The following is a 26346-nucleotide window of genomic DNA, read 5'->3' on the forward strand; positions in this document are numbered from 1 at the left end:
GCAATAAATGGGCACAGCCAGTGATGCCCACATTCTGTGGATGAATTTTAAAAAAAGATTCATTCAGGATTGGCTGAGATTGGTTGGGTTCAGGGTTGGCCAGGGTCGTTGTTGAGATTGGTTGGGGTCGGGAATCCTTATAGGAAACGGGAAGTTGAATGCACCAGTCATTCTATTGGCACTGTGCTAACACTGTTGAGCTTCAGTTGGGACATTTGGGTCCCTTTGTTAAATATTCCTGAGTTTTAGCAAAGCTGATAGATAAACTGGTTCTCATTTTGATGATCTGTGTTTTAAAACTCAGTTTCAACAACACCAATCTGAATTTATATAGCGCTTTTAGTGTAATAAAACATCCCAAGGCTCTTCACAGGAGCATTATCACACAAAATTTAATACAAAGCCACATAAGACATTAGGACTAGTGACCAAATGCTTGGTCAAAGAGGTAGGTTAAGGAGAGAGGCAGAGAGATTTAGAAAAGGAGCTTCAGCTTATGGTTTAGTTCTGAGGCCTCATCTCCCCGCTTTCCTCTTTCTCCCATTATATTTTCAGGCTACCTCCTGAATGTTTTGTTCTTCTCTTCCAGTACTATGCATATCTCTACTCCTATATAATGCCACAAGCCATTCGTGACATGGTGGACGAGTACATTAATTGTGAAGATATTGCCATGAACTTCCTTGTCTCCCACATCACCAGGAAACCACCGATAAAGGTCAGTGTTGCTGAGACTGATATGACTGTTTGACAGGACAAGATTATCGATGAGGTTCTGCATTAATGAAGTACTTCAGAGGAAGGGCAGGGAGTTAGGAAAAGGTGGAGGGGTGACTCTGTTAATTAATAATTGTATTAGCACATTAGAGAGGGATGACCTAAGTTCAGGAAATCATGATGTATAAGTGGTTTGGGTTAAGATGAGAAATGATAAAGGTGAGAAGTCACTTGTGGGAATGGTGTACAGGCCTCCTAATTGTAACTACATAGCAGGACAGGGTATAAAGGAAGAAATAATGGGAGCTTGTCAGATAGATATGGTAACAATCATGGGGGATTTTAATCTACACATAGATGGGCAGAGATAGAGTAAATGAAGAGTTCATAGAATGTTTTCGGGATAGTTTCTTAGAACAGCATGCTCTGGAGTCAATCAGAGAGCAGGCTATACTAGACCTGGTATTGTGCAACAAGATAGGATTAATTGATAATCTCATAGTGGAGGCACCCCTAGGTGGCAGCAATTCTAATATGATTGAATTTTACATTCAGTTTGAGGGAGAGAAGAGTGGGTCTGAGACTAGTATTTTAAACTTAAATAAGGGCAATTATGAGGGCATGAAAGCAGAGCTAGCAAAAGTGAACTGGCAAATGAGGTCCAGGGATTGGTCAATAGAGATGCAGTGTCAGACATTTTAAGGGATATTTCAGAATACACAGATTTGATACATTCCAATGAGAAAGAAAACTTCCAAAGGGAGGATCCACCATCCATGGTTAACTAAAAAAGTTAAAGACAGTATCAAACTTAAAGAAAGAACATATAATTGCGCAAAGATGGGTGGCAGGTCAGAAGATTGGACAGGATATAAAGAACAGCAAAGAATCACAAAAATATTAATAAGGAGGGAGAAAATAGAGTACAAGAGGAGGCTAGCTAGAAATATAAGGACGGATAGTAAGAATTTCCATAGATTTTTAAATAAGAAGAGTTTTTTTTTAAAGTGAGCATTGGTCCTCTACAAAGTGAATCTGGGAAATTTTTGTTTTATTCATTCGTGGAATGTGGGCGTCACTGTCTATGCCAGCATTTATTGCCCAACCCTAATTGCCCTTGTTCAGAGGGCATTTAAGTGTCAACCACATTGCTGTGGGTCTGGAGTCACATGTAGGCCAGACCAGGTAAGCACAATAGATTTCCTTCCCTAAAGGACATTAGTGAACCAATCGATAATGGTTTCATGGTCTTCATTAGACTTTTAATTCTAAATTTTTATTGAATTCAAATCCCACCATGGCAGATGCGTGGTGGACAATACCACTGCCTCCCAATTAATAATGAAAATAAGGAGATGGCAGATGAATTGAATAGATATTTTGCATCACTCTTCACTACAGAGGATATAAGTAATATCTCAGAAATAGCTGTACATCAGAAAATGGAAGGGAGGGAGGAACTCAGGAAAATCACAATCACCAGAGAGTGGTATTGAACAAATTGTTGGAGCAGCAGGCTGACAAATCCCTGGGTGTTGATGGACTTCATCCTAGGGTCTTGAAGGAAGTGGCTAATGAGATAGTTGATGTGTTGGTTTTAATTTTCCAAAACTCCCTGGATTCAGGGAAGGTTCCATCAGATTAGAAAATAATGAAAGTAACTCCTTTATTCAAAAAGTGGGTGGGGGTGGTGGTAGAGACAGAAAGCAGGAAACTACAGGCTAGTTAGCTTAACATCTGTCATAGGGAAAATGTTAGAAGCGATTATTAAAGATGTTATAGCAGGGGACTTAGAAAAATTCAAGGTAGTCAGGTAGAGTCAACACGGTTTTGTGAAAAGGAAATTATGTTTAACCAATTTATTGGAGCTCTTTGAAGGAGTCACATGTGCTGTGGATAAAGAGGAACTGGTTGATCTACTGTACTTAGATTTCCAGAAGGCATTTGATAAGGTGACACATCAAAGGTTATTGCAGAAAATAAAAGCTCATGGTTTAGGGGGTAACATATTGGCATGAAAGAAGATAGGTTAGCTAACAGGAAACAGGGGGTAGCCATAAATGGGTCTTTTTCTGGTTGGTGGTATGTAATGAGTGGTGTGCCACAGTTGTGGCCTCAGCTTTTTATAACTTATATAAATGACTTGGATGAAGGGACCAAAGGAATGGTTGCTAAATTTGGTGACAACACAAAGATAGGTACGAAAGTCGGTTATGAAGAGGACATGAAGCTACAAAGTGACATAGAAGGTTAAGTGAGTGGGCAAAGATCTGGCAAATGGAGTATAATGTGGGCAAATGTGAAGTTGTCCATTTTTGTAGGAAGAATAAAAAAGAAGCTTATTATCTAAACGGTGAGAGATTGCAGAGCTCTGAGATTCAGAAGGATCTGGGGGTCCTAGTGCAGGTACAGCAAGTAATGAGGAAAGCTAATAGAATGTAATCATTTATTGTGAGGGGGAATTGATTACAAAATTAGAGAGGTTATGCTTCAGTTATACAGGGCATTGGTGAGACCACATCTGGAGTACTGTGTACACAGTATTGGTATCCTTATCTAAGGAAGGATGTAAATGCACTAGAAGCAATTCAGAGAAGATTTAATAGAGTAATACCAGGAATGGGTGAGTTGTCTTATTAGTAAAGGTTGGACAGGTTAGGCTTTTATCCACTGGAGTTTAGAAAAGTAAGAGGCAATTTGATTGAAACATTTAAGATCCTGAGGGAACTTGACAGGGTGGATGTGAAAAGGATGTTTCCTCTTGTGGGGTCATGGTTTAAAAATAAGGGGTCATTCATTTAAGACAGAGATGAGGAGAAATTTTTTTCTAAGGATCGTGAGTCTTTGAACTCTCTTCCTCAAAAGGCAGTGGACACAGAGTCTTTGAATATTTTTAAGGCAGAGCTAGATAGATTCTGGATAAACAAGGCGGTGAAAAGTTATTGGGGTAGGCAGGAATGTGGAGTGGAGGTTACAATCAGATTAGCCATGATCTTATTGAATGGTGGAGCAGGCCCTAGGGGCCGACTGGCCTACTCCTGCTTCGTATTTTCGTATGTGTCTGTTAAAATGGAACAATATTTCAATGTTTCATGATGGGGCAAGGAACCTTATTATATATGCATTGAGTATCTGAAGGAAAGGTTTAGAGTGGAGGTGCTGTTTGTGTGTAATGGGAATGCGGTCAATGGATTTCTGGACTGACTGAGGGGATACTGGTTTACAGTGAAAATGTGTATATTTTCTCATAATGCGCCTTCATATTCCACTCTAGAGGACATAATCCAGGTTGATGCTCTGCACCACCAGTACTGAACAAGACCTGTTCTGTTAGGGTTGTCATCTTTTGGATGAGATGTTAAAATGAGTCCCACCTCCCCTCAGGTGGATGTAAAAGATCCCAAGGCACTATTCGAAGAAGTGCATGGGGAGTTCTGCCTAGTGTTCTGGGGCCAATAGTTATCCCTAAATCAACTTCACAAAACTATGATCAAACTATTATGAGATTGCTGCTGTGCACAAATTGGCTGTTGCTTTTGTTACATGAAAACAGTGACTACACTTCAAAAGCTCTTCATTGGCTGTAAAATACTTTGGATACCTAGATGTTATTTCCATCCCTGCCTCAGCTTGTCTGCTGTTATTCGATTATTCCAGTGTTCCTCTAACCAGCCGCCTGCCCTGCATCCTTAGTAAACTTTTGAGTGCTTTCAAAATTTTGCTGCCTACGTCCTAACTTGCAGAGTCTCATTCACCAATGGCCCCCATACCCGATGACCTATATAGGTTCCCGGTCCGACAGCGCCTTAATTTTTAAATTTCCATTCTTCTGTTCAAATCTCTCCACGGCCTAACCTCATCCAGTCTCTGTTTGCTCCCATGTTCTTACACCCTCTGAGATATCTGTGTTCCCCAATTCTGGCCTCTAGTGCATTCCCGACTTTAATCGCTCAACCATTGCCTTCAGCTGACAAGGCAATAAGCTCTGAAATACCCTCCTTAAACTACTCCGCCTCTCCTCCTTTTAAGATGTTCCTTAAAACCTGTCTCCTTAACTAAGCTTTCAATCACCTGGCCTAATACCTCCTTATGCGGCTTGTTATCCCATAAATTGTGAAGTACCTTGGGATGTTTTGCTATGTTAAGTGTTCAATATAAATACAAGTTGTTGAGGTCGTGGAAGTTGCTTTTAGAAACATAAATACAAATTCCTTCTTTACAGAGACTCATGCCCAAAACTCAGGGGGTGGAGGGGGAGAATCATGAAATTAATTGCACCATCTTGAAGTTTTTTTATCTTTGCAAATGAAACCAGAGATTCCGGTCCTTTTTTCTTTTTCCCATGCCTCAGAGAGTCCAGGCCTGTAACCCAGACCTTCCCAAACTATGGGCTGTGACCCACTGTGGGATCACAGGAAAAGTAATTAGAATCATGAACTCCCTCTTCACCGTGGCAGACAACTGTGGAGCAGAGACTCAATGGGATCAGCTCTGAGGCCCCTTGACATGCGAGCGCATAATTTTCTTCTTGCCTTACACCCCTTGGTGCGCTCTCATCTGTACACTACCCCTCCCCGCTTCTCACAGATGTACAGCCTCCCCTCCCCATCCTCTCAAACCTCACTCGCCTCACAACTCTCCACCACCACCCCACACCATACAATTCTAACCTCACTCTGGGTTATGGGAATTTTCAGTGGGGAAAACGTTTGGGAAGTACTGCTCTAACCTCTCCACATTCTTCATCCAACAGGTCACGTCTCGCTGGACCTTCCGTTGCCCAGGATGTCCCCAGGCACTGTCACACGATGACTCCCATTTCCATGAGAGGCATAAGTGCATCAACTTCTTTGTGAAGGTCTACGGGTACATGCCACTGCTCTATACCCAGTTCCGCGTGGATTCTGTTCTCTTCAAAACACGGCTGCCACACGACAAGACCAAGTGTTTCAAATTTATTTGAGGACTCCACCACCCCACCACTCATGAGGGAAGGGACACCAACAGTCATTCCACCCCATTAAGGCTCCATTTCATCAACAACACCCAATAGAGAAGAAGTGGGAGAGTTACTTCAAAAACAATAAATCATAAAATTCTTGCCCCACATTCCACCGTTCACTAGTAATCGTAAGGCTGGTTTGTATTTAAATAACCTACTTCATGAAAAGCTGAAGTGAGAAGGATAATGAGCAAAGATTTGCCACGTGGAAATGTGACACATGATGCTATTCCAAATCGCAGAAGGACATTGTATCTAGTTTGCTAACATTTTGGGGGGAAACCAATTTGTGTTCTATGAGTAAAATTGGATCACGGACAAGAGTTGGACGAGATTGCTAGTCAGCTAAGCAAAGCTTCAAATTTGCCAAACCCAACACAAAACTGGTCAGATCTCAGTGCGACCTCGCAACCTTTCTCCTTTGGATTTTTTGTTCTGCTTAGTATATGGGACAGCCTTCACCAGGAACAGACTGAGGCACCATGAGACAGAAGGAAATGTGTAAATTGTTCTGTCGTGTCCATCACTTCTCCCCCCACACACCATCCACATCCTTGGACATCAACCAGTCACATATACTCACTGGTGGTATGATAGTTGTGTCAGTTCACTGCCACACAGACATTATACTTTTGCTCCAGAAAGTATTAAACTTTGGGCTTTATTTACAAAGTTGTTTTCTTTATAGTTCTGTTTTTTTGCTGTTTTGTTTATGTCTCAGGGTTCTTTTTTGGAATAACTTGCTTTGTATTGTGAAATTAGCCTTTCACAAGTGACCAGCTAATGCTTTGAGTAGCAATGAATGGGGGGAAACATTTGAGTGTTTTAGCATACATGATAAGGCACAGGCTGGCTGGGGTGTGCCATAGACCATTTTATAGGATGGCGGAACTTGCTGCCAAATTCCCATCACGTCTAGGAGGTTAGGAACGGGCTGTTGCTACCTCTTTGGTCACCGACCTCCAGAGTGCTACAGTTGCCCTTAACCCCTGAAAGAATTGGTCAGCACCTTGCAAAGTGGAATTGAGATGGGGTGAAGAAAAGATCAAATGGGAGATTGACAGAGATTGGCTCCCTCTGGGGAACATGACTTGCATTCCATGAAATGCACTGCACATCTGAGCAGTGGGGATTCCTGCTCTGGCTACTTCTTGGTCCTTGCCCTTTAGAGGATGAGAAGTATAGACGGTTTTGTAACTGTGCTGCTTCAAGCACAGTCAAAGCATTTTTTCTAAGTTTAGCTGCTGCAAAAACCTGGAGCTCAGCTCATGATATTGGAACCCTCTGGTGAGTTTATAATATCACAAACACTCTGGGATACCCAACATCCTGTGTATATATCTTTATAATAAAAGTCCTTGTATCTATCGTGTAATTCTAATCTGATGATATCTGAATTACTTAGGTTCTGTGTATGCCAACCTCAACCCCAAAATATAATTCACAATACCACCCATGAAGTTCCATGGGGCCACTGTACACTTTGAGGTCTTTGGTGCATGGAAACAGGATTGGTCCCTCCATACAGGGGGCTCACGGGATGTGCTGGAGAGTGGGGAAAGTGCTTGTGTTTAGTGACACCTTGTTATAAAACCATGAATAACATCACAAAAGGACATCCCACGTGTGTATCTTATATGGGGATGCAACCTACAGATAGAAGCACAATGATTCAACACAGGTACCAGCAGCTGACATCCATTGCTCAATAGGATTGCTTCCCAACATCCAAGACAGTCAGGGTCTCTGTCTCCCTATTCAAAATTTTTCTCCCTCTCCCAAACTCTACATGATATATTTCCCTCATCACAACAAGAGTCCTCTTTTTTACATGGATTGTTTTGACTATATTTAGGCTTTTAAATCCTTTCAAAATCTCTGTTTTCTTTGATTTTTGGCCTCTTGTGTGTCTTGGAGATGAATTGGGTTGCACTTTGCTCAGAGTCAGCCTTCAGGGTTGATCATTTGTATCTGTGATGGGATGCAAGAATACAAAACATCCATGACTTCAGATATGTCATGTTTAGCTTGTGGTTGAGCCAGTGAACATCCCATTAATTATAGGGTACTCCCTGTACCCTTAATGATAGCTGTCTTCAATTAAAACCTTGACTTCAGAACCTCAACATCATTCAGCAGTTGGAGCTGGTGCTAGCCAACCACTCTGTATCAAAAGACTCAAGTTCCAGACTTATAATCTTTTCTCCAAGGTTTTACATCAAACTGAATTATAACCTGATGGCACTCTGCTGGGTATTTATTCCACATTGTACTTTACACATTGGATGAATACAAAGCTGAGAAACTCCTGGATTTCACAGTCCTCTCTTTCACAATCAGTAGTCTGCAGCGAAACCCAAAGCCTCCTGTAAGTGAAATGGAGCAGAGGCAGAAAATGAAGATTAAAAAAAAGGTGCTTCCTCTGATGTCATTGGCTGAAAGGTATGATTGCAAATTCTTTAGATTTCTTACCAGAGATTTGAACATGTTAACACAAGTGTACAGCCAAGAACACTTTTGACTGTCAGTGTGCTGTCCTGCATTCTAAACAAACCCAGGATTTCTTCAGTTGATTGAGCTCCAGATAGGCCGCTAGGCATTTCAAAAAGGTGCTTAGGTTTTTGATGATTAAACCAAATATTAAGGAGCAGTGTGAAGTAGCGAATGTAACACAGTCAGTCACTTGAGTATTGGGTTCATCTGTTTTATCACACAATCCAAAATGTGATTCATACAAACAACAGCACAGGAGAACACCTACTTGCCCATCCAGCCTGTCCCACATGTTTGTGATGTTTCATCCTTCACTCCCCAACCCAGTGGGAGCTATGTGAGCTCTGGGTAAGGCAAAAAAAATAAGTTTAAACTGTGGCCAATTAGGGAAAAAAGAAACTGGAAAATTCCTCCCTGGCCCCCTTAGACAATGGAAACTAGTCCTGGAGATCACTATGACCCTGATCTACATTACCAGGTAACAACCTTTTGTTACTCCAGCCAGGAACAGGTTCAACTTTCACTTGAAGGAGTTCAGCGAATCAGTGTTCATAGCATAAGCTAGCTGCCTATTCCAGAGATCCACTATTCTCTGGGAGAAGAAAAACTGTCTAAACTTCAACCTAGATCTGCCTTTACATAATTTGTAAGTATCACCCGTGGTACTTCCTAACATAATCAAAATAATTGGTCCACACAAACACCATCTAGTACCTTTGTTATTTACAAAGCTTGATCAAATCAAGATCAGCCTATATAAAGTGAGGCTTAAACTTGCATACTTCCGAACCAGGAGAGGGTTGCTGCCAAGTGAGGCAAGCTTGATTCTCCTTATTTCCCACAATGAGTTTGTAGTTCTTGCTGAAACATGTTCTTGGTGTGAAGATGGATTTGCCAATTCACTGACCAACAGGTGACTAGTCAATATGGTCTGAGCCTGGCTGACAGAATCTGAGGTCAACATCAAAACCTCCCAACACCAGTACCCCTTCAGAGAAATCAAAAAAAACTCGCCCCCAAAAAAAACCCATTAACTTACAATTTTTATCTATTGAGTAATCTGTATAAGAAACTGAAAAAACTAAGTCTGTATTGCGACCACTGCACCTTTTGATATATATTAATGATATGGGCTTGGGTATACAGGGCATGATTTCAAGGTTTCTGATGACGTAAGACTCAGAACAGTAAGGATGGTAGAAGATTTCAGGAGGACGTAGACTGGTGAAATAGGTGGATACATGGCAGTTGAAATTTAACATGCATTTTGGAAGGAAGAAAAAGGAGGGGCAATATAAAGTAAAGAATACAATTTTAAAGAGGTTTCAGGAACAGAGACCTGGGATTACATGTATACAAATCTTTGAAGTTGAGAAGGCTGTTTTAAAAAAAATGCATATGGGATCCTTGACTTTATTAATAGAGTACAAAAGCAAAGAAGTTATGCTAAACCTTTAAATATCATTGATTAGACTCCATTTGAAGTATAGTGTCCAATACTGGGCTTCACCCTTAAGGAAGGATGTCAAAGCCTTGCAGAGGAAATTTACTAGAAAGGAACCAGGGATGAGGAACCTTTGTTATCTGCAGGGGCTTAGCGCAGAGAAGGTCTGAGGAAATTTACAGAGGTGTTCAAAAATTGTGGAGTTTTAATAAGTATAGATGGGGAGAAACTTTCCAGTGATAAGTTAGTAACCAGAGGACACAAATTTAAGATAAATGTTGAAAACCAGAGACAACATTGCTTAGTTTTTTACACATTAAGTTATGATCTGGAATACAATGCCCGAAAGAGTGGTGGGAGCATAGGAACGAAGGACTTAAGAGCAAGAGTAGGCCATTTGGCTCTTCGCCTACTCCGCCATTCAAGATGATCATGGCTGATCGGATTGTGGTCTCAACTCCAATTTGCCATCTGCGTCCCCATAACCTTTGATTCCCTTGTCTATCTGTTTAACTCTGAAAAAAATTCAATGACCCAACCTTCTCTGCTTTCTGGGGAAGAGAGTTCCACATACTGACGACCCTTTGAGAGAAAACATTTCTCCTTAGCTCCGTCTTAAACGGTAGACCTCTTGTTCTTAAACTGTGTCCGCTGATTCTAGTCTTGCCCACAAGTGGAAATATCCTCCTGGTATCTACATTATCAAATCCCCTTGGGATCTTCCTTGTTTCAATAAGATCACCTCTCATTCTTGCAAACTCCAACGGATATAGGCTCAACCAGTTCAATCTTTCTTCACAAGATAAGCTCCTCATCCCAGGAATGAGCTGAGTGAACCTTTTCTGAACTGCTTCTAAAGCAATTATATCTTTTTTCAAATAAGGAGATTGAAATTGTACACAGTACTCCAGTGTCTCACCAATGCCCCATGCAGCTACAGTAAGTCCACCCTTGCAATAAATGCCAACATTCTATTTGCCTTCCTAATCAGTTGCTGTACCTTTTGTGGTTCATGCACGAGGATACCCAGATCCCTCTGTACTACTGAGTTCTTCAATCTCTCTCCATTTAAATAGTATTCTGCTTTTCTATTCTTCCTGCCAAAGTTGACAAGTTCACATTTTCCCACAGTATACTCCATTTGCCTAATTTTTGCCCACTCACTTAACCTGTCCATATCTCCTCTTGACAACTTACTTTCCTACCTATCTTGGTGTCATCAGCAAAGTTATCTACCATATATTTGGTCCTTTCATCCAAATCACTGATATAGATTGTAAACAGTTGAGACTCCAGCACTGATCCCTGTGGTACTCCACTTGTTGCAGCTTGCCAACCCAAAAAGACCTCCTCTCTGCTTCCTGTTAGCTGACCAATCCTTTACCCATGCTAATATGTTACCCCCTACACCTTGTACTCTTGTCTTGTGTAGTAACTTTTGATGTGGCACCTTCTGGAAATCCAAGTACACCAAATCTACAGGTTTCCTTTTCTGCACTTTGCTTGTTACTTCTTCAAAGGGATTAGTCAAACCTGATTTTCCTTTCACAAACCCATGTTGCCTGATCAAATTATAATTTTCAAAGTATCCTGTTATAACCTCCTTTGATGATGGATTCAAGTATTATCCCTATGACAGATGTTAGGCTAACTGGCCAGTAGTTTCCTACTTTCTGTCTCCCTCCTTTATTGAATAAAGGTGTTACATTAGCTATTTTCCAATCCACTGAAATCCTTCCAGAATCTAAGGAATTTACAAAGATTATAACCAATGCATCTATCTCTGCAGCCACTTTTAAGACACTAGGATGCAGGCCATTTGGTCCTGGGGACTTGTCAGTCTTTAGATCCAATAGTTTTAGGAACAGGAAAAGGCCATTCAGCCCAGCAAGCTTGCTCCACCGTTCAATATGATCATGGCTAATCAAACACTTCAATGCCTTTTAGCCACACTATCCCCATAACCCTTTATGTTATTGTTAATCAGAAATCTATCAATCCCTACCTTAAACATACTCAATAACTGAGCTTCCACAGGCCTCTGGGGTAGAGAATTCCAAAGATTCACAACCCTTTGAATAAACAAATTTCTACTCATCTTGGTCCTAAGTGGCTTCCCCCTTATTTTGAAACTGTGTCCCCTGGTTCTAGACTCCCCAACCGGGGAAACATCTTACCTGCATCTACCCTGTCTATCCCTTTAAGTATGAGATTAACTTTCATTCTTCGAAACACGAGAGAATACAGGCCCAATTTCCCCAGTCTCTTTTCATAAGACAGTCCTGCCATCCCTGGAACAAGTCTAGTGAACCTTTATTGCCCTCTATGGTAATAATATCCTTTCTGAGGTAAGGGGATCAAAACTGCACACAGTACTTCAGGTGCAGCCTAACCAAGCTTCTATACAATTGAAGCAAGTCTTCACTACTCATGTACTCAAATCTTCTCATAATATTCTATTAGCCTTCCTAATTGCCTGTTGCACTTGCATGTTAGTTTTCAGTGACTAATGGACAAGGACACCCAGGTCCCTTTGTACATCTACATTTTCTAATCTCTTTACCATTTAGAAATTATCTGGACATCTATTCCTTCTACCAAAGTGGATAACCTTACATTTTCCACATTATACGCCATCTGCTATGTTCTTACCCAATCACTAAGCATGTCCAAATCCTCCTGTAGTCGCTTTACATCTTCCTCACAACACACATTCTGCCTAGCTTTGTATCATCTGTGAACTTGGAAATATTACATTTGGTCCCCACATCCAAATCATTGATATATATTGTGAATAGCTGGGGCCCAAGTACTAATGCTTGTGGTACCCCACTAGTCACAGCCTGCCAATGCAAGAATGACCGGTTTATTCCTACTCTCTGTTTTCTTGCTGTTAGCCAATCCTTAATCCATGCTAGTATATTGCCTCCTATTGCGTGTGCTTTTATTTTGCTAATCAACCTCCTGTGGGGGACTTTATCAAAAGCCTTCTGAAATGCCAAGTATACTACATCCATCAACTCTCCTTTACCAATTTTGTTAGTAACATCTTCAAAAAACTCCAACCAGTCTGTCAAACATGATTTCCCATTCACAAATCCATGCTGACTATGATTATCATGATTATCCAAGTATCCATTTATCACATCCTTTATAATAGATTCTAGCATTTTCCCTACTCCTGATGTAAGGCTAATAATAGGTCTGTAGTTCCTGTTTTCTCTCTCCCTCCCTTCTTAAATAGTGGGATGACATTTGCTACCTTCCAATCTTTAGGAACCATTCCAGGATCTGTAGAATTTTGGAAAACGATCACCAATGCATCCAGTATTTCTATAGCAACCTCTTTCAACACTCTGGGATGCAGAATATCAGGTTCCGCGGACTTATCCACTTTCAGTCCCAGTAATTTCTCCAATGCAAGCTTCTTACTTATACTAATTTCCTTCAACTGCTCATTCTCCCTAGTTCCTTGAATATCTAAATCTGGGAGAATACCTGTATCTTCCTCAGTGAAAACAGACACAAAATAATCATTTAAATTCTCTGACATTTCTTCATTCCCCATTATGAATTCTCCTGACTCTGCCTGTAACGGACCCACATTTATCTTAGCCAAACGCTTCCTTTTTTACCTACCAATAGAAGCTTTTACAGTCTGTTTTTATGTTTTTTGCTAGATTGCATTCACATTCTATTCTCTCTTTATTTACCAGTTTTTTGGTCTTCCTTTGCTGTATTCTAAAAAACCTCCCAATCCTCAGGTTTACTCCTCCTTCTGGCAACTTTATAAGCTTTTCTTTTAATCTTATATAATCCTTGACTTCCTTTGTCAGCCATGGTTGACTGACTTTTTTGGGATTTTGCACCTTGAAGGAATGTATAGATGCTGTAAGCTATGTAATAGTTCTTTGAAGACTTTACATTGCCTCTGTATAGTCATACCTTTTAATGTATGTTTCCAATCCACCTCAGCCAATTTGTCCTTCATGCCTTCATAATTTCCTTTATTTAACCTTTACTTCAACCTTGCTTCGAAGTGAACTACCTCACTTTCAAACATAAAGTAAAATTCTATCATATTGTGGTCACTCATCTTTAAAGGTCCTTTTACAACAAGATTATTAATTAACCTTTTTACCCCAGTGATGACTTCACTCCCATTCACCTCTTGATTTTCAAGTATCTTCAGGAAGTTTTCTAAATCTTCTACATTGAAGCCAGACACACAATACCTGTTCAACACCTCTGCCATTTCCTTGTTATCCATTATCAATTCCCTAAGCCCACTCTGCAGAGGATCAACACTTGCTTTGGTTACTCTTTTCCTCTTTAAATATTTGTAGAAATTCTTACTATCTACTTTTATGTTTCTAGCTAGCTTTCTCATACACTTCTTTCTCCCTTTTTATTCTTTTTTTTAGTCATTCTTTGCTGGTTCTTAAAATGAGACCAATCTTCTGACCTACCACTAATCTTTGCAGATTTGTAGTGTTTCTTTCACTAGCAATAGCAATTCAATAGTAATTTTCAAAATGGAACTGGATAAATACTTGAAGGAGAAAAATTTGTAGGGCTATGTGGGAAAAGCAAAGGAGACGGACCAATTGAATAACTTTCAAAGACTTAGCACAGACACAATCAGCTGAATGGCCTCCTTTTATTCTATGAACATACAAATTAGGAGTAGGAGTGGGCCATTTGGACCCTTGAACCTGCTCTGTCATTCAATAAGATCATGGCTGATCTGATTGTGGCCTCAACGCCACTTTCCTGCCTACCTTCGATGCCCTTTGACTTCTTTGTTAGTCAAGAATCTATCTACCTTTGCCTTAATAAAAAATATTCAATGACCCTGACTCTACACTCGCTGGGGAAGAGAGTTCCACAGATTCATGACTCAGAGAAAATAATTCTCGTCATCTCCTCTTTGAAGGGAGACCCCTTATTTTTAAACTGTACACCCTAGTTCTGGTTTCTCCCACAAGGAGAAACTCCCCCTTGCATCCACTCTGTCAAGTCTCCTCAGGATCTTAGGTGATTCATTAGGATCACCTCATTCTTCTAAACTCCAATGGATCCAGGCTCAACCTTTCCTCATAAGATAACCTTCTCATCCCAGGAACCCATTGAATGAACCTTCTCTGAACTGCTAATGCAATTTTATCCTTTAAGTAAGATGACCAAAATTATACACAGTACTCCAGATGTGGTCTCACCAATGCCCTGTACAATTATAGAAAAACTTCCCATTCCCCTTGCCAACATTCCATTTGCCTTCCTAATTACTTGCTGTACCTGCATACTAACTTTTTGTGATTCATGTACCAAGACACCCAGATGCCTTTGTATCGCAGAGTTCTGCAATCTCTCTCCATTTAGATAATATGCTGCTTTTCTATTGTTCCTGCCAAAGCGGACAAGTTCACATTTTCCCACATTATACTCCATCTGCCAATTTGTTTCCCACTCATTTAACCTACCCATATCCCTTTGCAGACTCCTAATGTCCTCTTCATGACTTACTCTCCTACCTATCTTGTGTCATCAGAAAATTTAGCAATTATACACTTGGTCCCTTCATTAAAGTCATTGATATAGATTATATATAGTTGAAGGCCCAACACTAGTCCCTGTGGCACTCCATTCATTACATCTTGTCAACCTGAAAATTTATGCCTACTGTCCGTTTCCTGTTAGCTAACCAATCCTCTATTTATGCCTAATATGTTACCCCTTACACCATGAGCTCTTATTTTGTGTAGTAACCTATAATGTGGCACCTTGTCAAATGACCTCTGGAAATCTAATTACACCAAGTCTACAGGTTCCCCATTATCCATATAGCCTGTTACTTTCCCAAACAACTCTAATAAATTAGTCAAATACTATTTCCTTTTCACGATATTATGTTGACTCTGCCTAATTACATTAGGGTTTTCCAAATGCCCTGCTATAACCTCGTTAATAACAGATTCCAGCATTTTCCATATGATAGATGTTATGTTAACTGGCCTGCAGTTCCCTGCTTTCTGTCTCCCTCCTTTCTTGAACAGAAGAGTTATATTCCCTACTTTCCAATCTGGTGGGACTTTCCAGAATCTAAGGAAGTTTGGAAAATCAAAACCAAAGCATCTACTATCTCAGCGGCCACTTCTTTTAAGATCCTAGGATGAAGTCCATCAGGAACTGGGGGCTTCTTAGTTTTTAGTTCTATTAATTTTCTCACTACCCTTTCCCTGTTGATTATAATTGTTTTAAGTTCCTCCCTCCCTTTCACCTCATTTTACAATTATTTCTGGAATGTTATTTGTATCCTTTACAGTGAAGACAGGTGCAAAATATCTGTTCAATTCATCCACCATTTCCTTATTTTCCATTATTAATTCCCCTAACTCACCCTGGAGGACCAATGCTCACTTTATTTACTCTTTTCCTTTCTAAATATATGTCGAAACTTACTATCTGTTTTTATATTTCTTGCTAGCTTTCTCTTGTACTCTAATTTCTCCCTCCTCATTATTATTTTAGTCATTCTTTGCTTTTTTATATTCTGTCCAATCTTCTGATCTGCCACTAATCTGCGGAATTGCGTGCTTTTTCTTTCAATTTGATACTATCTTTAACTTCCTTAGTTAGCCATGGTCAGTGCATCCTTCCCTTAGAATCTTTCTTTCTACTGGAATGTATCTTTGCTGAGTGTTATTAAATATCTTGTTAAATGTCTGCCACTGCATCTACTGACCTATTCCTTAATCTAATTTCCCAGTTCACTTCAGCCAGCTCTGTCTTCATCCCCTCATAATTGCCCTTATTTAAATTTAAAACACTACTCTTAGATCCACTCTTCTCTCCCTCAAACTGAATGTCAAATTCAATCATGTTATGATCACTGCTACCTAGGGGTGCATTTACTATGAGGTCATTAATTATCTTGTCTCATTGCACGTTACAAGATCTGGTTGGCTGTAGAATGAACTGCTCTAAGAAACTGTCCCGAAAATAGTCTATGAGCTCTTCTTCCGGGCTACCTTTGCCAATCTGATTCATCCAATCTATATGCAGATTAAAATCATCCTTGATTATTGCCATACCTTTTTCACGAGCCTCCATTATTTCTTCCTTTATACCCCATCCTACAGTGTGGTTACTGTCAAGGGGCCTATAAACTACTCCCACAAGTGACTTCTTATTTTAACTATTTCCTATCTCTATCCAAATGGATTCTACATTTTGATCTTTAGAACTAAGGTCATTCCTCTTTACTGAACTAATGTCATCTTTAATTAACAGAGCTATCTCTCCACTCCTATCTCGTGTCCTTCCGAAATGTCATGTACCCTTGAATATTCAGACCCCAGCCATTGCTATCTTGCCATGTCTCTGTAATGGCTATCAGATTATACATATTTATTTCTATTTGAACTTACAATTCATCCGTTTCGTTATGAATGCTACCTGCATTAGATGCAGAGCCTTTAGTTCTATCATTTACTACTTCTGCAGCCTCTAGCCTTGTCTGCTGACTACTCTTAAGTTTGCATGAACATACAAACAAGGAGTAGGCATAGGCCATTCAGCCCCTCGAGTCTGCTCTACCATTTAATAAGGTCATGGCTGATCTGACAGTAACCTGAAATCTGCATCCCACCAACCCTTGACAACCTATCAGCCCCTTACTAAGAATCTATCCACCTCTGCCTTAAAAATATTCAAAGACTCTGCTTCCACCACCTTTTCAGGAAGAGTGTTCCAAAGACTCACAACCCTCTCAGTGAAACAATTTCACTGCTTCTCCGTTTTAAATGGGCGACCCCTTATTTTTAAACAGTGACTCCTAGTTCTAGATTCTTCCACAAGAAGAAACATCCTCTCCACATCCACCTTGCCAAGACCCCTCAGGATTTTATATGTCTCAATCAAGTCACCTCTTACTCTTCTAAACTCCAGCGGATACAAGCCTAGTCTGTCCAACCGTTCCTCATAAGACAATCCACCCATTCCAGGTATTAGTCTGGTAAACCTTCTCTGAACTGCTTCCAACGCATTTACATCCTTCCTTAAATAAGGTGACCAATACTGTACACAGTACTACAAATGCGGTCTCACTAGTGTCCTGTACAACTGAAGCATAACCTCCCCACTTATTTATTCAATTCTCCTTGCAATAAATGATAACATTCACTTTTCTAATTACTTGCTGTACCTGCAAACGAGCTCTGTTTCTTCTTGCCATGCTCGGATTATCATTTTTTTTATCGCTACCTTGCTTTCTTGTCTTCTCTCTTCAATTTATTACATCCCACATTTGATCTCTCGCCACTACTATTTAGTTTCTGTATAATTCTAAGCCTGATTTGTCAATCCATTTTGTTTACTGTAGTTTTGTGAGCACCAAGCGGAAACAGCAACTCCCAATGATCCACATGGAGAGTGACTTCATGACCTGAGAAAAAGGTCCAGAGGAGAGCTGCAAGAATGAATCCTAGCTCAAAGAACCTCAGCTGCTCAGATAGGCTCGAGAACATTGGTCCATTTACTAGAACACAGTATCTTAGAAATGACCTCACAGAAGTCTATAAAGCAATTAAAGGACGTGATAGCCTCATTACTGATAGATTATTCCAGTTTAACAACTTGGGGAGGGCTAGAGGACACAACTTTAAACTAAGTAAAAATAGAAATAGACTGGATATTGGGTGGTTTTTCATTTCCCTGAGGATAGTGAGGCCTCTGGAATATGTTGCTGGCTGGTGTGATTGCTGCTGACTTTGTACCCTTTTGAGGGGGAACTGGACTTAAGAATATAGGAGATAGTGGGTAGACTATTTTGCCCTTTGCACCTACTTTGTCATTCAATAAGATCAAAACTGATCTACCTCAACTCCACCTTCCCACAATATCACTGTTTCCCTTCCCTTATTACCCCAAAATCTATTGATCTCTGTCTTGAATATACTCAATGAGTGAGCATCCACACCTCTGTGGAGTACCTAGAATTCCAAAGATTCATCCCACTTTGAGTGAAGAAATTTCTCAACTCAGCCCTAAATGACTGACTACTGATGCCGAGGCTATGAGTGGAATTTTACGGTCCTGCTGAAATCAATGGACTTCTGAACGGCTCGCCGTGTTTTACGGCCCTGCCCCCCGACTTGCTGCAGTGGGGGTGTAAAATTCCACCCTGTGATTCCCGAGTTCTAGGTTTGCCGTCCAGGGAAACAGGCTCCCAACATCTACTCAGTCAAGCCCCTTAAGAATTTTATATGTTTCAATTAGGTGACTTCTCAATCTTCTAAACTGCAGGGAATTTAGGCCTAGTCTACTCAATTTCTCCCCAGAGGACAATCCCTCCTTTCCAGGAAAGAGTCCAGTGAACCTTCATTGCACTCCCAGAGGCAAGTATATCCTTCCTTGGATAAGGAGAGACACAACTATACACAGTACTCCAGATCTGGTTTAATCAAAGCCCTATATAATTGTAGTAAGAATTCTTTACCCATATATGCTAATCCTTTCATAATAAAGGCTAACATACCATTTGCTTCTTTAGTTGCTTGCTGTACCTGAATGCCAACTTTGTTATTCCTGTACAAGGACAACCCAGGTCCTTCTGAATACCAACATTTCTCAGTCTCTCACTGTTTAGAAAATATTCTGTTTTTCTATTTTGAATAACTTCACACTTCCCCACATTATATTCCAGCTGCCATATTTTTGCACACTCACTTAATCTGTTTATATTCCTTTGCAGCCTCTTTACATTCTTCTCAAAGCTTACTTTCCGAATTAATTTAGAATTTTAAGAACATTTGGATAAATTACGCTCAATCCCCTCACCTAAGTCATTAATATAGATTGTAAATAGCTGAGGCCAAGGACTAATTCTTGTGATACCTTACTTTTTACAGCCTGTCACCCTAAAAATAATCCTTATCAATGGGCAACAAAATGCTGGCCTTGTCAATGCTCCCACATCCATGAAAGAAAAAAAATATTTATTCCTACTCTTTTTTTTCTCTCCATTAACCAGTCCTTTATCCATGCTACTCTATTACCCCCAATCCAATGAGTCACAATTGATTTGTAATCGCCTGTCTGGCAACTTATCAAATGTTTTCTTTGAAGGTCCAAAAACATGACATCAGCTAGATCCCCCTTAACTACCTGCTAGTTACAACCTTAAAAAAAATCTTAATACATGTAACAAACATAACTTTCCTTTCATAATTTTGTACTGACTTTGTCCAATTCTGATTTTCCAAGAGCTCAGTCATCATGTCCCTAACTGTAGGTTCCAGCATTTTCCCTACTGCTGACCAAATCTTGATTGTGCCACATAGAAGTTAATGTCTTTCTAGAAAACACTTCATCCATGTGATCTCCTGGAATAGCTTCTATTGTCTGCGAGTGCCAGTGAGGAATTGCCCAGAGGCTTTCCCCCTTAATGGCCTTGGATTTTTTCAGCCTTTCCCAGGAGATTATATGGCTGTACATTTGGGGGGGAGAGGGGAAGCAGGAAAGATGGGGGTGATGATGGTGGTCGGAAGTATTTGGTTATGATTCTCCAGCCACCGTCAACATGAGGCAAGCTTGATGGATTAGGTGCTCTTTTCCTGACTATCAATTTAATATGTTCATAAGTATCTCTTGTACACAGATGGAATTTCTCCACAGTATCTGAAAATTCCCAGCACTCAAGACTGTGAAGGAATGACTACCCGAGATGGAAGGGCAGAATTATGCAGAGAAAACTTCTTGCACATTTTTCTATGATTAAATAACAACTTGTGGGTACATCTAGTGACTGTTTTTTCAGATTTTGCATGGGGCACAGAACCAATGTGTACTTGAAGTCTGCTGGGAATCCCCCACCCCCATGCAAATAAGGTCTGAGTAGCCACTGGCCAGGTGGGTGGGTACTGGCAACAATCACCCCACAGAGTTATCACTAAATCTTGTTCACTTTCACTCACCAGTGTCTCTCAATAATATATGAAAAGACCCACTGTTTATAGAATGCTGCAGAATAGGAGGAAGCCCATTGTGTCTGTGTTGCCTCTATCCAACTAATCCTGCTTGCCCCTGCTCTTTCCCAATACCCTGCAATCTTTTGTCCATTTCCAAACTTCTCTGTTGACAAGGAGACTTGCATTTATATAGTGCCTTTCGTGATCCCAGGACATCTCAAAGCACTTTACAGCCAATTAAGTACTTTTGATGTCTAGTTACTATTGTAATGTAGGAAAGTTGGACACAGCAAGCAGGAATGTGATTATGATATCTGATCATGTTTTTGTGATGTTGGATAGGCCAGGACACTGGAGATAACACCCTTGCTCTTTCTCAAAATAGCACCCTGAGATATTTTACCTGATAGGGCGAACAGAACAAGATTGAGACAGAACATCTGACTTTCCTAGTGCTATTCTTGTTGCTAAAATAATAAAAGGTAAACAGATGTCAAGATGAGAATTCCATGCATATCACATGTTGGATTTTCTTTGATGTGGAATCCAGTTTTTATTGACAGTTTTCAAAACCCTGGAACCAGACTAAACAATAGTGACGAACTGACAGACTGACTGGGAAAGGGGGCCTTAAGAATGCTTCAATTTGCATATTTCATTCCACCTCATGTTGCTTTCTGTGTCCCAGACTCCTCCTCTAGCTCTCAGTCCCTGAGATAGTTCTGCTGCCCTCGTCCCCTCCTGTGCCTCTGAGTCCTTCACGAACCACCCTCTTCCTCCATATCATTCCTGTTCTGACTGCAATGCAGTAATTTGATTTATTAACTGCCACAAATATTCTGTGATGTAGTGACTCGTTCTGTTTTACAGCAACAACATACATCAATAATTAACCTGAAAAAGTTATAACTGCATAACACAAAACCCTAATCAGACCAAATGCTTTCTGCTTTACACATCTGGAGTTCTTCTCAACATCCATTTCAAAGATTCTTTTTTAAGCTATTTAGCAATTATTTCAAAGCTATTTAGCAATATTGGTAACTATATGACTGTTTTTAGAGAGGATCTTAAAGAAGGTTGGGGAAGGATGTGGTGAGATGGTAGAGGGACCGAAGGGAATTCTGGAGAGTTTGGACTCAGGTGGCTGACTGTGGAGTGAAGGTGGAAGCTGGGGGACACACAAGAGGCTAGAGTCAGAGGAACCAAGAGTTTGGGGAGGGGTTGCAGGCCTGGAAGGGTTATAGGGATGGGGAGGGGTGAGTTCATGAAGGAATTTGAACACCACTGAGCATTTTAAATTGGAGGCATGGTGGACCAGAAGTTGATGCAAATGAGCAAGGGAATGTAGCAGCTTAAAAGTACCAACTATTAGTGGGAAAAATGAACCAGTTAAACTTAGTTACGCTGCATGTGGTTTAGAATAAGTTATACGGGTACCAACAAACACACACACATAGATCATATAGGTGAACATCACATGTATGTACACACACACATGGACAAACACATGCATCATGTATGTGCACACATGCGCACACAGACACCAGCTTTTCTCAGCAGGATGTGCACATCCACTATCCTGCCCACCCTAGTTGCTTCCTATGATTGATGTTCACATATATGTCTGGTGCTTCTGAGCAACCAGGCATGCATCACCCATGGCAAAACTCTGCAATATGGAGGGGCGGGGAGAGGGGGGGCGGGGTGGTGGTGGTGTGGTGATGCTGAGTTTCAGTTTTTGCCCTGTGCACTTTGCATGCCCCACATTGGCTATTGCAACAACTGAAACTTAGCAGGAGAAACCAGATTTAGGGATTTAACACTATGGACTACCTTTGCTTGGCGGACTATTTAGAACCCTGGAATCAGGACAGAGAAAGGTTCAATCCTCTAGCCAGACTGAACATTGATAAAGCAGGTTGGATAATGAGTGGAATTAGCAGGGTTCATTCTGAGAGCTGCTTCGACTTAAATCGAGAATGATCAACAAGGTGGCATTAGTACAAAGCAGAAAAAGGCAAGTTTTGCACTGACTTGCATTTATATCAGTGCCTTTCACAACCTCAAGATGTCTCAAAGCAGTTTACAGGCAATGAAGTGCTTTTGAAGTGTAATCACTATTGTAATATACAAAATGGCACAATCAATTTGAGCACAGCAAGCCCCCATAAATGAAAATGTGATGACCAGATAATCTGTTCTAGTAATGTTTGTTAAAGGATAAATATTCTACAGGACGTGTATTTATTTTTCTTTGAAATAGTGCTGTGGGATCTTTCATGCCCACTAGAAAGGAAGATGGAGCTTTGGTTTAACATCCCTTCTGAAAGACAGCACCTCGGACAGGGCAGCACTGCCTTAGTACTGTTCGGGAGTGTCAGTCTAGATTTTTGTGCTCACATCCTTGGTGTGGGACTTCAACCCACAACCTTCTGACTCAGAAACAAAAGTGGCACCCACTGGGTACAGGATGTACATGAGATAGTCTTCTGCGTGGTTGAGGGTGGTGAACCCTGGAACTATCTTTCCAAACACCCTAACACATCACTGCCACCGCCTCCACACCCCCCCACCCCACCCACCAACCACCATCCACTATTTTCAAAAGGGTGCAAATCAAAGGCCTGAATCTCTGTGGACTGTCCAATACTGGAGATGTGGCAGGAGCCATGTTTATTGCGGGAAAAGTGGGGCTAGGCGGCACACCGAACCTCTGGTAAAATCTGATGAAATTCAGGGTATTCTTACATCATCTGTACTGACATCTCTGGCACTGGACAGGGTGAAATGTTGAAGCCATAGAGTTTGGTGATTAAAGATCAAAGTCAAATGGGAATGGGGGACTTCACTGCCTGGTGAATGAGGAGTTCCATTAATTGTTTATCCAAGGTCCACCTAACCAGCCACCCTAGAGGAGTCACAGATTTGACAGCATCCCACAGAAAACATTTTATTTTACAAAACAAATACAATCCAGATACTCTGGAACACTGACATGTCTTCGCTCCACATTCCCTCTGCACCTTTCTATCTCCAATTTGCACCTTCTTCACAGCTGCTTGACTGGAAAAGATGTTTTTTTGTTTAACAATGCTTAGTTTTTCCTTTCCTAGTGTCATGAGCTTTCTTCTGAAGAAACATCAGACAAAGATCACTATTCCTCACTGCTCAACTAACACCTTGTCCAGTCTATGTAACACCCTCCCCCTTCCTGCTGCACACATATCGCATTCTAACATAGCAGCTTGCTGCCCTCTCATGGGGCCACTGTGATACCGCAACTTCCCAGCCATTTTGTCTAAAGTCAATATTGTGCCTTGTTTATCACAATGCACTTGCTACGCCGCAAGGTTAGATTAGCAGAGTAACCATTACAAATTAAACACAGACTGGTAACAAAACCTGGGCCCCGAATTAAGTTGTAGCAGGCAATGCTTTACACAAGAAGCAGTCAAGCTACGGATTGTTTGATTTTTAAAGGAAGAAGGTAAATCAATAATTGAAGCTATAAAATTATGGGAAGAGTGGGGCAGCAGATGAGTTTGGGATTAAGGTAGGACTGTGAGGTGAGAATGAGGCAATGGGAACAGTCTCGGATTGATACAGGGTAATAAGAGAGTGGGGGAGTGGGACTGGTAATTGACTGATACAGGGCTACAGGGATGCAGTAAGATTAGTTTGGGATTGATGCAGTGCCATAGGGAAATAGCGGAACAGTGAGATTAATTTTGGATTAATAAATGGGGAAAAATTGGGCAGTTGAATAGGTTGAGGACTGATGCAAGGTTGTAGGCTGAGAATGGTGACAATGGCATTAGTTCGGGATTGTTACAGGGCTACGGTGTCTGAACAGGGCTATGGGATTAATCTAGGGTTGGTACTGGTCTGTGCTGGGGGGAGCAGCACAGTGAGATTAGTATTGGATTGATCCAGGGTTATGGGGAGAGAGTGGGGCAGTGCATTTAGTTTGGAGGTGTATGGGGAAAGGGCTCTTCTTCCAATAGTGCCATGGGTGTTTTTATGTCCAGCGAAGGGAGAAAACAGCCTCAATTTCATGTTTCATCTAAAAGCTAGAGCCTCTGACAAAGTGGTACTTTTTAAATTCATTCACAGGATGTGGGCTTCGCTGGCTGTACCAGCATTTATTGCCCATCTTTAGCTGCCCTTGAGAAGGTGGTGATGAGCTGCCTTCTTGAACCGCTGCAGTCCATGTGGTGTAGGTACACCCACAGCACTGTTAGGAAGGGAGTTCCAGGATTTTGGCCCAATGACAGGGAAGGAACGGCGGCGATATATTTCCAAGGCAGGATAGTGAGTGACTTGGAGGGGAACTTCCAGGTGGTGGTGTTCCCATCTATCTGCTGCCCTTTCCTTCTAGGTGGTAGTTGTCGTGAGTTTGGAAGGTACTGTCTGAGGAGCCTTGTTGAGTTCCTGCAGTGCTTCTTTAGATGGTAGACACTGCTGCCACTGTGCATAGGTGGTGGAGGGAGTGAATATTTGTGGATGTGCTGCCAATCAAGCGGGCTGCTTTGTCCTGGATGGTGTCTTGCCGGGTACTCAGTCACTAGTGTGACAGCCTGGAATGCATACTCAAGCGTGTCTGAGTGCATGGGAGGGGAACGGTGTGACTGCGAGGGCTGGTATTTTTGTGATCAATTGTAGTGATGTAAACCGGATACAGTCGTCCCAGTAGTGACATTAAACCAGACAGAAACATCTAAAAGCTGAGAGACAGCATTTAAAATCCAGGTGCAAAATTGAGGAGCAGCCTGTTATTCTCAGCTGCAAGGCAAGGAGGAACCCTCGTGCTTGCAGTTCTTCCCAGCTGTTGTATTTGTAACCTGACTTGGGAGAACCCTGGAACTTGCTCCGGTCACCGATAAACTTACTGTCCTCCCCAGCCTGCAATAAAACACCAGTGATTTTGCTATTTTCCCTTGCCTGGTGGGAACACCGACTGCACGTTGATCATCACCTCCGCCTAGTGTTCTCCAAAGCCTGGGGGAGAACCCAGCTGTTAACTGCTCTCCCCCGCCTGGAGAAAAACGCAGCGTTCGTACAGGGGGGAACCCCGGTACATGTTACTCCCCTCAAATTGGAGGGAGAAACCCCAGTGCTTGCCGCTCTCCCGGACCTGGAGGGAAGCCCGACTGCGGCATGACCCCGCCCAGCTACGGCCCAGAGGATGATGGGAAGGAAGAGCGCGAGCCGCTCGTAAGCAACATGGCGGCGAACGGCTAGACCCCGCAACCGGGCCGCGGCTGAGGGTGTATTCGGGATGGGCTGGCAGCTTGTCAGTTTCCTCCGGCGGGGGGTATGGGCGGCGCTGACGGGTGGCTGCTACCTGGAGCCCCAGCAAAGCGGCTTCTCTAACACCTTCCACCTTTACCTGTGGTTAGCGCTGCTCGGAGCCCCCTTTGTGTTACACCTGGTGAGTAGCGGAGAAAGGGGTGGGGCTAGAGGTGGGAGAGGCGGGGCTGGAGTTGGGAGGGGGCAGGGCTTGAGGGGGGGCAGGACTGGGGAAGGGGCCTGAGGAGGAGGGAGGCGCCTGAGGAGGAGGGGCAGGTGCCTGAGGAGGAGGGGCCTGAGGGGGAGGGGAGGGGCCGGAGGGGGAGGGGCCTGAAGAGGGAGAGAGGCCAGGGGAGGAAGGGGGCAGGGAGGGGCCAGGGGGAGGGGTGGTCCTGAGTGGTGGGGGCATGGCCTGAGTGGGGTGGCAC

At 41.8% G+C, this 26346-nt stretch overlaps 2 protein-coding genes and 1 long non-coding RNA gene across 6 annotated transcripts in view; 2 read left to right on the forward strand and 1 right to left on the reverse strand.

The window, feature by feature from the left end:
- Positions 1-7087, forward strand: part of extl3 (exostosin-like glycosyltransferase 3) — a 94440-nt gene extending 87353 nt beyond the window's left edge. For all 4 annotated transcript variants that reach the window (XR_005943088.1, XM_041188526.1, XM_041188525.1 and 1 more), the window contains 2 exons: positions 590-718; positions 5471-7087. Coding sequence is in view for 3 of the 4 variants with exons in the window: in XM_041188526.1 (XP_041044460.1) it covers positions 590-718; positions 5471-5680 (339 nt within the window). In the remaining variant the exon portion in view is untranslated. The remainder of the gene's footprint in view (positions 1-589; positions 719-5470) is intronic.
- A 915-nt stretch (positions 7088-8002) lies between these two features.
- On the reverse strand, positions 8003-26071 carry LOC121278060. The gene is made up of 3 exons (XR_005943045.1): positions 26019-26071; positions 8192-8556; positions 8003-8085 (listed from the first exon to the last, which is right to left on the reverse strand). It is a non-coding gene; the product is annotated as an uncharacterized LOC121278060 (long non-coding RNA).
- pcnx2 (pecanex 2) overlaps positions 25815-26346 on the forward strand; it is a 215934-nt gene continuing 215402 nt past the window's right edge. Inside the window, exon 1 of the mRNA XM_041188107.1 lies at positions 25815-26060. Coding sequence (XP_041044041.1) covers positions 25908-26060 — 153 coding nt within the window. The 5' untranslated portion in view covers positions 25815-25907. The remainder of the gene's footprint in view (positions 26061-26346) is intronic.

Source organism: Carcharodon carcharias, chromosome 5 (genome assembly GCF_017639515.1).
Source record: "Carcharodon carcharias isolate sCarCar2 chromosome 5, sCarCar2.pri, whole genome shotgun sequence".
NCBI classification, from domain to species: Eukaryota; Metazoa; Chordata; class Chondrichthyes; order Lamniformes; family Lamnidae; genus Carcharodon; species Carcharodon carcharias.